Below are 17196 nucleotides of genomic sequence, written 5' to 3'. Positions count from 1 at the left end.
AGAGGGCTGGTTACAGCAAGAGTCAGCTGAATCCTCTTTCTCTTCCCCAACCTTTCCCAAAATACTAAAAGAGCCATGTACAAATAGCCAGTTCCAGTGAAGTATGAAGTGTTGGAAAGCATCAGTCAGAGTATTGAACTAGATGGGCCAACAGAATGGTCTCATTCTGTTGTCTGTCATGGCAAACCCACCAGTAGTAGATTTGTTATTAAATAAGTGGAGTATCAGTACCAGTCAAGTGACTGGCAGCTTTTGCCCACTCCCAACACATTCTTGTACATTTGCAGGTGATGACACATCTCCATGTGATTGAGGAGCGGATGAATCAAAGCTTGTCTCTGCTCTACAAGGTGCCATATGTGGCTGAAGAAATCCAGGATGAGATTGGTAAGTGTCTCTGTGTGCCAGCCCCCGTGCCACAGTGTTAGACTAGGATCTCGTATTTCAAGTGAAGTAGATTGCAAAAAGATTGCTAGCACCCTTGAAGATACCCTTAGCAATAAGCACTTGGGTCTAGGTGTGGGTACTTCGGGGCAGATATTCCCTCGGTTTTACAATGCAGTGAGAATAGCTTGTGCTAAGAACTTCACTGTCAGCATAAGAAAAGTCAGCAACAGTTGGAATAGCAAAGCTCTCCTTCAAAGGCAGATGAAAAAAGATCCATAAAAAGACAATGCGTTCCTGTTTTATAGGATTTTAATCCCTTCTTGCCAAAACCTCTAGCCACATCAAACCTCTGGGCCCTTATTAACATGTTTTTCCAGCCAGCGCCTTTACTGAGGATTCCAGCTGAGACTTGAAAGCATAAAAGATAAGATATCCTGGCAACCCAGAACAGTATTGCAGCCCTGCATCAGCTAGGTTCAAACCATCTGTGCCCCTTCCTGTTCTTGCCAGGCTTCATGCAGTCCATGTAAGATTTCCTCTGATTCTTTCTAGATGAGCTGCTTCAGGAGCAACGTGCAGACATGGATCAGTTCACATCCTCCATTTCTGAATCTCAGGTGGATGTCAGAGTGAGCTCTGAGGAAAGCGAAGAAATTCCCCTGGAGGGCAAACCTTTCCGTCCATTCCAGGTGAAAACCTTCCCAGCCTTGCCTGAAAATGAAGGTATGTAGAACTGGAAACTTGGGTTCACTTGTTTTTACAAAATGTAGGCACTTTTTCTTAACTGGTAGCTCAGCTCAGTGGCACAGGATGCTCCATCCCTTTGGGTCAGTTAAGAGCAAAGCAGTAGCCCCAGCAGTACTCCTCAGACTCCGTCCATTTGGCAGAGGCAGTGCTGCTTGTACTTTGCACTGAGCTGCTCTCTTGATTTCCTGATTCTGTTCGTTGCAAGGCTGCTTGGTATCTTCCATTTTGCAGGGAGTGTTAAATTTTTGCTTTGTGGCTTGATTCTGAAATTCATTGTCAATCCTTAACCAAAATGTTCTCATGTAAACCTTTGTGCCGTGACCTGCTGAAGCGCCACAGGATTTTTTTTTCCTTTCAATATGTATCTATATTTTTTTTATCAGCGGGTGTTGACATCTGGCGTGTGCGTGTGTATTTATTTTAAAAATGCTTGAACAGAGTCCTGAGCTTAAAGAAAGCTGTGGACTAAAAGCTTTCCCAGGGACTGAGTCAGAAATCATGCGCAAGCCTTTTTTCCTTTCTCTCTTAATCTCCTTTCTCTGCTATTTTTGTTTTTGTTTTCCCTCCTGCTAGATCCTCAGCCGGATTTGTACCATCCAATGAAAAAAGGTTGGTTCTAAGCTGCTCCCTCACAGTGCTTTCTATCACCCTCCTACCTTCTCTGTGTGCTTGGTAGCTTCATTTTAGTTCCATACTCACCTTTATTTTCATTTCCCTGCCCTCATTTAGATCAGTAACTTTCTATTTTGTTTGTTTAGGCCTAGTGATAACGAAATAAGCTAGTTTGAATATCCAATTGGTTCTGTGTTTTCCTCTCTGATGGGCTAACAAGGTGCCTTAGAATGCATAATTAGTTTCTTTGTCCTCAAGAAAACGTGGGCTTAGCAGTCTGTCTGAAGCCATGCCATATTTTATATCTCTTTTATTTGTACTCGTGGTCAACAATTCTCAAAATAAACCTTGCATTGCTGGTGGTAAATAGTCCAGAGGCTATTCTGCACACTGTGGAATCTGTACTTGCCACCTAACAACAGCACTAAACTAGGAATGAGAGTGCCCCCCCAGACATGGGGTGTGTCTCCCAGATACTTGTCCTCATAGGTATTATGGAGTACAGCTGCTCTGGGACAGGTAAAGTAGGAAATTCCTTTGTGTTTGTCTTCTCAGCATCCCCTTTTCAGAAGTAGCATCTCTCCATACAAGCCAAGTCCTGTGTGATTATACGTTTCTCCTTTAGCTCATTATCGATTCTGCAGTAACAGAGTGCCTGGCTAAAAAGGGTTCGACTGGGCCTTAAAATGGACATAGAAATATTGGTGGTAAATGCTTTGTCAGAGATACAGCCTCAGGTAAAGATCAGGCCCAGCTGATCTGCTAACAGATTTGGTTCCCAGAGCAGAAATGGGAGACTAATTGTCAGAATACTTTCGCGGAACAGTGGCACATGAGGTGAGCATGGGAAGTAACCCAGTCATTTTCTTTCATCTGTCTTTGGTTCCAACTATGTCGTGCAGAATTTCAAAGCAGAGTAAAGGGTTTTGCTAATAACCATTTAATATGAGCACAAAGAACTTTGTAATGTGGTGAAGGCCAGGCAGCTGAACTGTTTTCATTACCAGTAGTAGTTCTTTACAAAGGTCACCTTCATCCCTCTTGTGGAGCAATTCACAGCGAAGTCAGTGCACTGACTGCTCTGGAAAGAATTGTGACAGCCTTTACTTTGATTCTTGGTTGATGACTGCTGTGTTGACTTAAAGATTATAAGCATAAACTGGTCCTCTCCCCATTTGGGTAAATAAAAGAGTTTCTGATGACTTGGGGACTAAGATTATATCCTGTGTTTCCTTCTTCGTCTTTTCATTGAATTTCACAAAGGGCTGCTAGGGAGTTCTGTTTTGTGTGTGTGTGTGTGGAGTTTGTTTGTTTTTTCTTTTTTTTTTTTTTTTCCCTAGGAAGTGTATAATCTAAACTGTGCCTTAGAGCTACATAGAACTAGGTCTGTTATTTGGTACAGCGCACTGTGACAAATAGCAAAGCTCAGTGCAGCAACTGAACTCCCAGCCCTGGAGACTGTTACGTTGGCTCCTGAGAATTGAATAAAGCAGCCATAGGCCAAAAGCCGGCACAGTAGTTCTCTTAAAAACTATTTCTGGTCTGTCCAGAAAATCCAAATCATTGACTTTCATAACAACATGACCTGCTTCAACAGCCGTGGGAAGTCAGATGGGCAGTCTTGGCTGTGCTTGGAATCTGATTACTGTCTCCAAAGAACTATAGAGGAAAAAGGGATGCAGTAAAACCCTAGATGCTTCTTTTGGGAGGAGTTGGAGTGAAACATTAGTTTCCTTGGCATTTTTGCGCAGTAAGAAGCTTGTCACAGTAAAAACTTGCCATGGAGCCAAATATCCTTTCCTTTGCATCTCATTAAAGAACATGTGCCAATTTCAGCATGGGTTGACATAATGTCTTAGGCAACCTGCAAGCTCAGCAGTTTGTGGAGAGGTGTATGCAGTCAGTGTTAAGTGCTGTAGTGGTATTTCCCCTGCCTTATGCTCCTCATTGGAAGGACCCCATTGTGCAGGGCTGACATTTCACTGTCCTCCTGCTTTTGCTTTAGGGAGGCATAGATGTTGTGAAGGACATTACATTGTCCATACTGATAACGGAAAACTTTCAGTCTCCTAACTTGTTATGTTAGGTCAGAGTGTCTTGCATCAGATTGTTATTGATCTGATCTTTCTATAAATGCCTGAGATCAAAACAGTTTATGCAGAGCAGCTGCCTTCTGTTAATTGATATTCTTCTCTTCAGCCTGTAGTAGTTTTAGCCTAGAAGTGGGTGAGTGATGTTCTGGTACAAAGGCTAGTGAAGTACTTTGCTCCTCCTTTGCCTTGGGATTTATTGTTTCTGGACTCGTGCCAGCTATGGGACAGAAGCTCATTACAGAGCTGTGCTGGTTGACCTTGAAATTCTCATTCCCGAGGCGCTTGCTGATGTACTTGATTTCAGAAGAATGGGTGATGCTGACCATGCGGTTGAAAGTCTTCCCTGTGTGCTGGTTGTCAGCAGAGGGGAGATGTGCCTTTCCGTTGTGGGGTCATGCTGAGGTGGTGGTGACCCTGGCTGACACTTGCAGAAAGGAATTGCACGCTCACAATTTGTGTTACATGTTGCCTTGGACATTCTAACAGCAGTACTTAACCGTATGGTATTTCTGGATTTACACTTCAGCCTGTTTTGGTGAGTCCTGTCTGCTTCTCTCATTGCCACCTCATTGCCCTTCATTAACAGAACCTCCCCAATCACTTGTCACTGTAGCATAGCTTATGAGCTCCCCTTCTGACACAACAGCATGAAGACAGCTTAATAATCAGCGGTCCATGCAGTTAAACGCACTAGCCATGGCAGCTCTACAAAGAGTAGGTAATCCTTCCTAAATGTCACTAAGGGCTGACTAATGGTCCTTGCCTTGCTCTTTTGGTGCAGGTTCTGGCATGACAGAGTTGGATGGGCTGATTGGCGCTGAAGAAAAAGTGATTAACAGCAAGAACAAAGTGGATGAAAATGTGGTGAGCCCTCCACCTTTATTTTGTAAAGCAAAGCCTGCCGTGGACACTAATTAATAGCAGTGGCTTATTTCCATGTCTCCTTCCTGCTAGCAGAATGTCAGTGTGTTCATTATCCATATGGTGTGGGGGAGTCAGTTTTCTGACTATTGTAGGCTCTTAATACTGATTAGCATCAGAAGGGTGGGAGGGTGAGGGAAGGAGAGAGATCTGGATCTTTGGCAGTCTGAGCTGGAGAAATGTCTGATTTAGTAATTGCTTTCCCAAGCAGAGACCCTTTGATACACCTTTATTTTAGCTAGGTAGCTTTCTGTCTGAGTACGCTGAATGCTGCTGCATTCCACCTGCCTTCCCACATATTTTTCCTAGCAAGGTACATCTCACCTTCTTGTAAAGGTACATGACCCAGCAGGCAATTAGCTTTATATGCAGTGTAAAAAATTCACTAGGTCATAGTGGCAGCTGTCTTGCCCCAGTTACCTGGCTTAAAAATATATATATAAAAGTGACTTCTCAGAGCCTACTTTCAGAATCTTTCTATAGCCATAAGTTAGATGTTACATGACAGAAATGCTGTGTCCAAGGCAGGACCTGGGTTTTTAATTCGGGTCTTTAGTTTGAGGTAGTCTAGGCTTCCAAATGGTTGCAGTCAGTAGCTCAGTTGGTTCTAAAAGTTGGAGAAGATCCCACGCTTTGGAGAGCAGGGGAAAAATGGTAGGTGGTTCTGAGCTCTTGCTTGTATTCATTAAAGGTCTCTTGTCTGGTTTCATACTCCTTCTCCCACCTGTTTCTTACAGCTCCTTTCATAAAACGCTTTTTGTGACTGTTTTCAGGTAATTGATGAAACTCTTGATGTGAAGGAAATGATTTTCAATGCAGAGCGTGTTGGCGGGCTGGTGGACGAGCCGGTATGTATATGGCTACTGCACCTGGTGATTGGTGACTTCCTGAAACTGGATTTTGGTTCTTGCATATTGCTGAATTCCAGGGATTCAATGTGTTGACGCTGCTATGGCAAGTCATGCAGAGCATAATGCAGGATGGCATTTCTGCATGAAGATCACAGTAAAAACATTAGATGCTAACTTGACTCTTTTGTTGCAAAAGCGCTTTGTGGGGTATGAAAGCAGTGTGAGTCAGTGCTTGTCCAGAAATGCCTAAACGGGGAAACAACTTTGTGTTCATTATCCTTTTGACAGAAAGGGATGAAATACTTACACTGCCAAGTATAATTGGTCGTGCCTCGATACCACAGATGGCTGAAGACCTTATCGGTGGCCTCCTTTCAGGTCTGCATTTAGCAGGGCAACTCCCACATCACTCCTCCTCTACCTGCTCCATTGTTTTCTTCCTTCCAGGATAATGACAACTCGCTTCGTGATGACTTCAGTTTCAGCAGCAGTGCCCTTATTGGGCTGTTGGTGATTGCTGTTGCCATAGCTACTGTTATAGTCATCAGCTTGGTGATGCTGAGGAAGAGGCAGTATGGGACCATCAGCCATGGAATTGTGGAGGTGAGAAACCACTCCTGCTCCATCACAGAGTATGAAAATAGTCAGCATTGAATCACATGTTGTGTGTAGGGGGCGAAGATGGCAGTAGCTGCCAAGACATCAACTGCTCTGCTCCTAGCTAGATGGGACTTAACTCTGTTGAGGCTGACATCTTCATCGCTTATTTATTAGCATGCAGGTACCACTTGTCAGTGTGCCATGCTGGGACCTGTCACTTCACAGTTGTATTTGCTTATCACAAGGAATTCAATTAGGCTTCCCTGTCTGGCTCGGGATAGGATTTAACAGTAAATGAGCTTTTCAGGCGATATCTTTAGCAGGGGAGTCAGTCAGTCAATCTATAGTAATTTGTCCTCCCAACTAATACAGCAACTATTAAGAGCGTGATAAGCTGAACACTGAGAAGCAGTTTTTTCTTAATCCTTCAACTCCCAATATGCACACTGCTAATGGCAACTTAATGGAGTCTGAAGCAAGGTGTTCTTCCCCTTTGATCAAGTGATGAGGGAAATTATAATGACCTCTCTAATGAGAGAAATGGGTCCCAAATTTGTAATGTTAACTAACATATTACAGATCTGGGGAGAACATCTCCAAAGGAGCAAATGCAGGCAGTAGGAATTAACACCTGACCAAGGGATTCTGTTAAGCACATTATTTTTGTGATTTAGCTTTTTTTCTGTTTACCACTCGGCATGGTATTTATTTAGCATTTGTCAATTAGCTCTACTTAATACGAAGTAAGACCTCCTCTGAGCAGTAACCATCTGGTCTTTCTAAAGGTTGACCCAATGCTTACCCCAGAAGAGCGGCATCTGAGCAAGATGCAAAACCATGGCTACGAGAATCCCACTTACAAATACCTGGAGCAGATGCAGATATAAAAGAGATGAAGATACAACAGCCCTGACCAGAAAAGGAACAGGGCGGAGGGCCAAAGTGGTCCAGCGTTTTGGATCAACTACTGACCAACAGTTGCTTCAAGAGGACTTCATCTTACATTCAGAACTCCTGGATCATTAAGACTATAATTACTACTGTAGAGTTGCAATTTCCATTCTTTTAAATGGGTGAAGAAATGATAATATAACAATATGATATATAAATCTCCTTAAATGGGAAAAATGGATCTATTGCAGATATTTGACTGAGATGTAGTTTTCTTTTTTTTAAATAATCTGAAAAATACCAGTTCCGTTGTACTGTTGTCTGATACAAGCTCTATATATATAAAATGGGAAATGTTGATTTTTATTTCTGATAGACCACCTGTATATTGAAGGTCATTTGTACCAGCCCACCTTGTAAAAAGGAGACAGTTGTGGCTCTTCAGTCATTCTGGCTTTTATATATAAAGCAGTATTCTTTTTTCTTTTCCTTTTTTTTTTTTTTTTTTAAGTGAATTTCACTGGGAGTTGCAAAGAGATTAATTTAGGGATAGGAACTATGACAGCATAAGCAAGGAAGCAATTTGGAATGGTAACTAACAAAAATCCTTATAATGAGAAAAAAAAGAAAAAAAAAAAAAAGAAAAACCCATCCTCATACGCCAGTGGTGTGCACCCTGCTGCTTAGCAGGTAGGGCTCTAGGAATCAAGACTCCCTGGAGGCAAGGAGTTAAAAGGCTTCTAGCATCTCTGTTTATAGTTATTCTAGTGGAATGTTAGAACATGGTTTGTGCATACTGGGGTCTGCACATTCCCCTTTCAGATTCAGTTCTGCTCTAGAGTTGGAAGTTCCTGGTATTGAATTTAAATCCTCCGTTCTTGAACCAGTTTCCTTCAGTACTCACCTGGCATTAACAGCCCCCTCTTGCTACTACTTTCTAATTTTCCCCAGCTCTCCTGCCTCACCAACATGGTAAGTAGTTAAAGAGACGCAATGTTTTCAGCCTTTGCATCTCTTCCAGTGATGTTGGGCCAGAGGCACGGCTTTAGGTCTTAGCCCAGAAATGACAAATCACTGCAATAATCAGCACCTTGGGAGCTGATGAACGTGGAGTTCACTTCAACTGGGGAGAGAAGAGGGATAAGTTGAGAAAGGGATACTGCCTGCTTTAAGGGAAATTGGATGCATAGGCCCTGAGAAGAACAAAAAGGGTATCGTTCCACTCACCATCATGTCTTTGTAATGCTTGTATAGTTGGTGTTAATGCTCACGGCTTTTTTAAATCTGGAGGTTCTGGTAACCTGTGGTGTATTTTTTCTATTTTTCCTGTGACTTTACTTTCTTTTCCCTTCCATGTCTCTTCCCACTATGCACAGATTTACCTGCAAACTCCTTAGTGTGGTCTGTGGGGAATGTACAAAGTTTAAACACATCAATAAACACTTTAACTTCCAGATGGTTTCTTTTCTTTATTCATAGACTTCCTTAGTTTCCCTCTCCTCCCACCGTGCCCTTGCCAAACCTGTGGGGACCTTTCCCCACCTCTTTTCCCACCTCTCCTTCACCTCCCATCTTTGAAGGATGTGCTGATACTGAGATTGTCTATTCTGCCCTGCCCAAAGTTGTTTGTGGCACTTCCAGATCCTGATGAGCTTTGTGGAGGGAAGGAGGCATGATACTAAACCAGTGCCCAGGACTCCTGAATAGTGTTATATCCTCACGCTGCAGCTGTTAGACGCCCGAGCACAGGTCAGTTAGAGCTGTGGCTGCTGTTTGTAATCTGGCTCTTTGCAGGAGACGTGAAGTGGTGATAAAATGCCAGAATCGCTCCCTGGATGAAGGCAGCCGCTGGCACAGCTTCTCAGGGGAGCAGAGCCAAAGCTCCTTGCGAGAACAAGCTGTTGCTGCTCCTCAGCCATCCCCCTGCCCTTCCTAGCTGGCTGTAGGAACAGCTCCAAGCTGGAAGTAGGGGTGCTGCAGGAGATCTTTGAATTCATGGGTTAAGAGGGCATTCAAGGAGCCAGCTCTCAAATGGTGACACAACTTCATTGAACTCTTCCTGTTGTTGATGGCCAGATCTGAAATACTTTGAAGATGTAGGAGCCAATGGCAATACTTTGCTAACCGTAATTAGTACTTACTGTATCACTTTTAATATCTGTTTTAGGAAGGGAACTTGAGCCTTTGGCTCAACTTTTTATTCCAGAACACCTAAAACTAACAGCCTGTAAAGCTCACAGCTGTCCCTGCCTCTGTCTGTCATTTCTCTTCTATTTTCCTTCTTTGAAGTGTGACCTCGAGCACAAATTTCTCCTCTCTTGCATCTCACTGAAATGTCCGAAGAGTCATTGCCATTTGAGCACTGTTTTTGGAAGCCAAGAGACGGATTTGATCTTCCTTTGCATTGACCTGAGCAGTTCCCAATAGGTCTGAATGAAGAGGGGAAGAGGAGGTAGGAAGAAATGTGAAGGTTTAACAGCTTTGAATAGGAAACGATTGTGTCCTGTTTCTCCTTAAACGGGGGCTCCTCGGTTTCACTGGAACCTCCGTGTTCTGGCTAAATTATTCAGACTGCAGGAAAGAACAGATGCTGTCCTAGAAAATGCCGTCTGTTGGCTTGTCACAACTACTTGGGAAAGAGTTTTGATTTTTAACTGTAAATTTCATTTAAATGATGCTGGAGCAAATCTCAAATCCAAAGCTGTTTCTCAGGCTGCACCCGCAGGTGGGATGACCTGAAAAAGAAACAAATTATAGAGGCTGTGGATTGAATTCTAGAATTGAATTTGGGCATTATATTTTTCCTTCAATAAATTCTATTAGACCTACAAAATAAATAGATCAGGCCTGAATCAAAGTCTATTAGTTCCATGCTTTGGTGCACACTGCTGAGTGCTCAGGATCGATTCTTTATGATGGATTTTGACTGCAGCTCCTGAAAAGTAAAATGTTTAAAAATGCTTGCTAGATCAGTGCTAAAGAAGAAGTGCTAAAACATCTCCCAGCTGATACTGGTATCAGCTATGCAAATGAAGGGCAGATACTGGCCTTCATTTGGGAAGTGTCAAAACTTTCATCACGGTAAGACACTTAAAATTACATGCTCCAGAGCACAGTGGAACAGTTTATTGATAAAAGACAGCCTTGCAGAGTGTTTCAGAAAGTTGCGTGGCAGATGAAAGCTGTGATTTGAAAACCTTTTAAGAGGAGCTATGTGGTCCTCCCTTTCCGAGTGCGTTGGCAGAATGAAGGATTAAGGTGGAACTGAATCCTCTCCAATTTATTCTGCTTCTCCCTAATGCAAAGGGCAGACCTGGGCGCACTGATGGGTGGTGAATGGAGTAAGCAGGTGTAGGTAGCTGCGTGAAATGGGTAGCAGATTCCCTCGGGTGCCCACAGCCTTTCAAACCCCAGACCTTCATGGGGTACAGAGATGATTCCTGGTGTGGAAGCGTGCTCGCTACCCCCCTGCTGATGTGTTTCTGGGAGAGTTGAGCAATGCAGTTTGCCTTGGTTGCTGGCAACGACGTGGTTAAGTAAAAAGGGTTTTTGCTGTACAGGGCTATGTCTTTGGAAACTGGGAACACGGAGCAGAGGAAGAAGCACTGGATCAGTTTGTCTCCTTATTGTAAATCTGTTCATTAATAATTGCTTTTCTGAGGGTGTGCAGTGGGGTAATGTACACAGGAACCACTCTGTGCACGATGGTAGGTGGATGTAATGTGGGCAGATTGATTTCACCAGCCTCACTTGTTTTTAATGTGGAAAGCAATACTTACTGAGATGCACACAGAGCATGTTTTCCATTCTTAGCCCCGGTCAGCTGAAGAGATTGAAGGTGTTTTTGACGGGAGAGGACATGGTGATGTGGTGCCTTCCCCTGTGCTGCTCCATCAAAAAGAAACATTAACCTGGAGCACATAAAGCCTCCGCTTTCCCCCTTTACAGCTGTGATGGCCTAGCACTGAGCATTGCTGTTCCTGGGAGCAAGCTGTAGATCTCAAGATTAGCGCAGTGCTTAAAGTTGGTGTCAGCAGGCAGGGAACTCTTTGTGTCTGGGCTTCTCCAGAGAAGTCGTAACTCATTATTTGGCATCAGTACTCTACTGAGATGGCAGAGGCTTTTATACGTGCACAGCAAGGGTCAGACATTGAAAGCAGATGAGCTGGGAGAAAGCCCATTTTTATAGGACATAATAACACGTAGCTGGCAAGTCGAGTAATAAAGAGTAAGACAGAGAAATTGAGGGCAAGTGGAGCTTAATGCTGAAGTTAGGTATTTTGGAAAGTGTGAAAATAGTTAAGCTTTTGAGAAACGGTTGGCTGCTGGAGGTGAGCATTGATCTCGGAGCTGTATGCAGGATGGCAACTAGGCAGAGCGGTAATCCTGACCCCACAGCCCCCTGCCCTGCTCTATCCACGTCGTGCTGGCTCGGCAGCGATTTCTCAGCCGCCACAAAAAGCCGCCTGTGCTCTCGAGCCTCAAGCCCCCGTGGGACCACGTGCAAATCACCTGGCTGCGAGCCTTGGCAACAGCACGGGATGGAAGCCCAGGGGAGCTGTAAGGCAGCAGGCTTGAAAGCCGTTTCTCTAGCGCATGAAGTTAGGACATCCTTAACCCGTGCAGTGCCTGCGATGTCTCCTCTTGAGCTCAGCTGGTGATCCCCGCTGTGGAGCAGGCACCAAGCAGCAGCACTGCTGCAGATGTGGTGGGGAGGCTCTGCTGAGTGCAGCAAACAGCGGAGACAAGGCGTTACTGTATGTACCTGTGATTCGATTCTGCAGGAAGGAGCAGGTTAAAAATAACAAGAGTTCTGCTGTATTTACCAGTGACCCGTGGGGGGCCTGTGCTTTGCTGCAGGAGTACTTAACCTCTGGCCTGTGGGCTATCTGTGCGGTCTGCCAGGACAATTTAATTCTGACTGTTTTGTTTCAAGCAGCTCTTCTTTCCTGAGAGCAAGCTGGGAGCAGGCGGGGGACCGAATGAGGCTCTCATTAAATAGCATCAACCAGCCTCTGGATGGCATCTGGAAGGTTCTCCGAGAGGCTGCCTTGCCTATTGCCAGCAGCACACTGAGCAAACCCAGTGCTCAGTTGTGTTGGACTGAGGGTGACGGGAAAGGCTGGGGCCTAAGGTGAGCAGTCCCATCTCTGAAAAGGTTGCCATGATGCACGGCAGTGGGAGTGGGTAAAGACTCTGCAGTAGCAGAGTTAAGAGCTGAGGAGATAACTGAACACGGTCCAGGAAGCTTAATATCCTCTTCCAAAATTGCTAGCTGTACCAGGAACAGCTTGGGGATGTTCCTGTTTTCCAGACTCTTGTGCTTCCCTGTCCTCCCTCCCTCGGCTTTGTGGGACTGTGAGTGTTGTGGAAAAGTACATGACTTAGCCTATTTGTTTGCCATGCCTTTGCCTTTCCCAGATGGTCCTTTTGTTCTTGATCTGAGACCAGAAGGGGCAGGGGCAGCCAGTTTTACCTGTGAATTTTCTCTGTAGCATCCTCCAAGTCCCCGTTGTCTCCACGGCAACAGAAACTGGTCCAAATCCTCCCTCCTGTGCCTGGGCTCCTGGCCACCCTGCAGGCAGCCCAGCCCCGGGATCTCACCGTGCCCTGCTTTTCTCACCATACCCTGATTTTCTCACCGTGCCCTGCTTTCATCTGGGAGCAAGGATTCCCCAGGAAGGTGCCCTCAGCCCCTCGGCCTCCTCACCTGCCCCGTGTGAGCATCAGGGAGCACTTGTGTCCTCCAGCTGGGGACAGCACGGACATGCAAAAGCTTCGCAGGCCTCTTCCAAGCCCCTGCCTGCACAACTGTGGCTTTTTCCTGCCTGCCTGCACAGCAATAAGTGGAGGCTTTGCTCTGGTTTAAGACCACTGCTAACGTGGGCTGTGCCTTGCTGCTCCTTCCAGGAGGCCATGCTCCAGGGGAGCAGGAGGATGTGATTTCTGCCTGTACCGCCAAGGCTGCCCCTGGTGCACAGCCTCCTTGCTTCCAAGACTGCAGCACACCGTGGGCTTTGCCAGGAGCTCTGGGTTTTCTTCCATCCGAGGAAGAAGAGGACACATTTCCTGCAAGAAATTAAGTTAATCACAAAACAAAAAGATATTTTATTTCACCTGTCAGCCGTGGTGATTGCAGGGATCTACACATAGCTGTAAAGCTGAGAGGTGTCTTTGGTGCTGTGGCCTTGAGACCCTTGGCACTTGGCACAAATTGCTGAGCCCAAGATCGTGCCATCTAGCGACGCTGCCTGCTGGGATGGTGTCCATGCAAGCCAGCCTGTGCTTGGCAGTGCCTGCTTCAGTGCTGCCACGTGATAGCAAGCCCTGCCTTTAGCAGGGCCTCTTCACCTGCTCTCCCCTCTGAGCTGAGGAATTTTTGGGAAGGTGATGTCAGGAAGGAGCCTGGGTGCCCTTCGGTAGCCATTTGCTTGTGGGCTGGCTGGCAACACAGTCCCCTTGTACTGGCAGAAACAAGTATGAGCTTAAATTGTTTTGAAATTCCCTCCTTTGTATACATGTATTATGGTGCTAACGTTAAAGAGGTTGAGGGGTGCCTGCTTGTTCTGCTCATACTGGCCTGTGTGGACAGTGTAGATCAGATTGGTGTTAGGGTTGCATCCGAGCCACTATCCAGCCCCCTCCTGTGGAGGAGGATTTCCTGAAGGGGTTTGGCTAGTCGGGGAAGCCCAAAACCCAGCTGAATGACCTGTGAGATGGAGCCAGGGTGGATTTTTTAAATTTATTTCTTTTTCTTTTTTATTTTTTTTTAAGCTTTGGAGCAAGGGCCTGCAGTAAGTAAGAGTAAGGGGTGTAAAGGTTTTCTGAGCAGATGGAGGCAGGGATCAGGGCCTACAGGCTGAGGTGGGCCCGTGGTGGGCCGGCTTCTTCTGTGGAGCTGTGCCCAGTGCCCCCAGGCCTTGTCTGTGAACAGCGAGCAGTCCTGCAAGCAGCAGCAGAGCCGATCTGGTTAAAAAGAGGCATTATTATTCAGGCTTTTTTTTGTTGCTGGGTGGCTCAGACAGCGGCTGTGTTGGGTGGATTTGGGCCTGTGGTTTACGCAGCGCAGCCTGGCACAAGAACAGAGCAAAGCCGAATCTCCCCGGGCTGGCGCTGTGTCAGCCAGCACAAGGTGAGCGACAATCGGTTCCTCCAGCACGGTGCCTTGGCAGGGAATAATCCTGCAGCTGGTGCAGGCTCATGGAGAAATGTAGGTTGGAGGGGACGTCTGGAGGGCATCTCACAGACTGTTGTGGAAAGGGATGGCTCCAGAGTCAGACTGGGAGCTCAGGGCACTGAGTATAATGCTGCTTGTTCTTGCAGCTGCTCCCTACCCTGTCTGTGGGTTTGGGGGCACAAAAAATTAGCTGCATTATTATGTTGGGTCAGTAGAGTCTGAAGGAGAATTCCTTTGCCATATTAAGCGAAACCTTTTTCTTCCTCTGGGCAGATGCACTTATTAGTGTGCATCCTAGGGATGTCATCCTTGTGATGCTAGACCTGATTTCAGTGTCATTTGGGGAAGCTGAGTTTAGTGAAGGGTCCCGGCTGTCAATTCTTGCTACCTGTTCTCTCTAATCTGGTTTACAGGCCTCAAGACTTGGTCTTGCCCTGGGAAGAAGTGATTATGGATGTGAGCTTTCAGCAGGTGCTGAGGTCCAGAGGAAGCAGGTGTTCCTCATGCAGCTTCTTTGGGGAACAGCTCATTGCAACACAAGTATTTCCATGCTGGAAAGCTGTGGGCAAGGCAAGGGTCCAGCTGTTTTCTGCCAGGATGTGTTTATGATGGGGGAAAATTGGTGGGTTTTTGCTTCTGGGCTGAATTTTGCAGCTAATACTTGCTGCTCCCATGGAACTGAGCATCAGCTCCAGCCCGTGGTGCTTCTCCAGAGTGGTACGGCAGCTGCAGGGTCATGCAGCCTAGCTGCAGCAATGCCATTTATTTAACGTGATAATCCCTTGTGAAAAGATGGTGTCCCCCTCCCCATAATTCTGGGAGGTTTTTCTTACGTGTCTGCTTGTTTTAAGGGTGAGGATCAAGAACATCAGGGCCCTGCAAAGGTGTTCCTGCTGTGGTTGGTGAGGCATTCTTCGTTTTCCAAGGTGATGTGCCAAGAACTATTGGCCAGAGAAGAAACTGAAAGGTCCTTATATTTTACTTACAAGCCTGTTTGCTTAAGTTTCTTTGCAAAAATAGATAACACTTGAATTTCTTGTGAACCAAAACTATTAGTGGCATTAAGTCTTCCTCAGAAATCAGTTTTCTGTCCAGCACAGCAGTAGTTCTGTTCTGGACACAATCAAGTATCATTAGGTATCATGACATATCATTAATCATTAGCTCTTGGTTTAGATGTTTTGGACAGTGCACTTTTTCTTTAGAAATTGGCTCACTTTGAAGAGATTTTAGTATCCTTTTACAGCTCTATATAACTAATACAGCAAGGGGGAAAGGACTAAGCCTGTCCAGCAAAGCTCTACATCTGTCTTTTCTTTTAAATGTTTATTCTTTTGTGCTGAAGCTTCAATTTCTGCTCACACAGAAGATATTTCACTTTTTTACTATGTATGCATAATGATGTTTTTGTGTGTAAAAAAGCTATTATACAGATGGTGGGTGTTCTTTGTTCTTTTTTTGTTGTTGTTGTTTTCTTTTTTTTTTTTTTTCTTTCCCCCATGTATATCTGAATAAAAATGCTTAACTTTATAATTTTATTTTGCGGGGAAGCTTTTTTTTTTTTTTTTCTTTAAATGAAAAATCTTTAGGAGAAGGGGGCTCTGATTTTTATTTTATTTTATTTTTTTTTTTAAGGCTCCAGCCTGATGTTTTTTATTGCTCATCTCATTAGTTTTTTGGTTTTGTTTTGGCTATGGCAAGGAGTTCTGCAGGGTTCCTGATGCCAATACAAGAACGGTTCAACCAAAATGTTTTTATTTTAAGTAATAAATCTATTTTGATGGATAGGCTTGTGTTTTACTTGAGTAGAGTTAAAGTAGAGGACATGAGCTGGACTGAGTTATTTATGCCATTCTTGTGAGTTATCATTTATTCTGAAGCTTTTACAAGCATCTTGTAGGTAACAGGTACATCGTAGCACCAAGAGAAGTCAGGCAGCACACAGGATAAAACCTAACACACAATAAAAGCTTGCCATCAAAACACAAATAGATATGGTTGTCTGCTCACTCTTCATCATCCCTGCGGAGCTAACAAGTTGGCTTTACAGCCATGTTTACACGTCCCTGTCTGTCTGTTAGACAGGACAGTCTCCATCATTGCATTTAAGCCTGGCCCAACAGCTCAAGTGATCAGATGACAACAGCATCACTACAGGTGATGGAAAGTGCAGCTCCAATCACCAGTTTCATGATTTAAAATATTAAGTTATAGCTAATTTTAGATACACGCATATATACCTCATTAAAAAAAATCATTCTTCATCAGACCCTCTTGGAAAGACAAGGTAGACACATGATTAGGCTGACTCTTCTCAGCTTGCTCCTCCCAAAGACTTCTGTAACAAATAGATCAGATGCAATGTTAATTAACAGCTCAACTAAACCACAACAGGGGCATAGAAACAAGCAAACAAATCCTTATTTAAACAAACTTTTTTACTAACCACATGTAGGACAAGGAACAATTTTATCTAAGATAAGTATTTTGCATTTAAAGGCAGCCTAAACAAGTTTCATTGTAATGAAGGTTCTATTCTTAAATGCAGAGTTTACAAGGTGACACCTCTGGGGTCCAAATTGTAGTTAAAACCCAGGCAGCTCTTGAAAGCCATTTCCCTGAGCCATGTCACAGCTTCTCCAGGTAGGTCCTGCCTGACAAATTCAGGAACGAGGTTTTGTTTTGTCTTCATCTTGTAAATAGTCTCCCCCTGAAGATGGAAAGGAGCTGTACCATACCCAGCGTATGCCACTAGCCCCCAGGAAGAAAATGCAAGGAACAGACTTTTTTCGCCCTCCTATCTCAGTTATGGTCCTCACCAGATGATGGAGCTGTTGAAGTGACACAGGGACCTTGTGTGGTGCACTGAGGGCAGCGGCACATCATAAGCTGTCAGACCAGCAAAAACAATGCATCA

General features: G+C 44.8%; 1 protein-coding gene across 5 annotated transcripts in view; it reads left to right on the top strand.

Moving 5' to 3' along the window:
• Positions 1-8556, top strand: part of APLP2 (amyloid beta precursor like protein 2) — a 47836-nt gene extending 39280 nt beyond the window's left edge. For 2 of the 5 annotated variants that reach the window (XM_084301521.1, XM_084301517.1), the window contains 7 exons: positions 288-387; positions 940-1110; positions 1708-1743; positions 4621-4703; positions 5534-5608; positions 6059-6214; positions 6997-8556. In XM_084301521.1, coding sequence (XP_084157647.1) covers positions 288-387; positions 940-1110; positions 1708-1743; positions 4621-4703; positions 5534-5608; positions 6059-6214; positions 6997-7098 — 723 coding nt within the window. In that variant the 3' untranslated portion in view covers positions 7099-8556. The remainder of the gene's footprint in view (positions 1-287; positions 388-939; positions 1111-1707; positions 1744-4620; positions 4704-5533; positions 5609-6058; positions 6215-6996) is intronic. The other 3 variants (XM_084301518.1, XM_084301520.1, XM_084301519.1) reach the window with 3 other exon arrangements.
• Positions 8557-17196: the final 8640 nt, after the last annotated feature.

The sequence above is a fragment of the Netta rufina genome, assembly GCF_964035555.1.
Source record: "Netta rufina genome assembly, chromosome: 25".
NCBI classification, from domain to species: domain Eukaryota; kingdom Metazoa; phylum Chordata; class Aves; order Anseriformes; family Anatidae; genus Netta; species Netta rufina.
The sequence above is the reverse complement of the archived record's forward strand: the minus strand, read 5'-3'. Positions and strand labels throughout refer to the sequence as shown.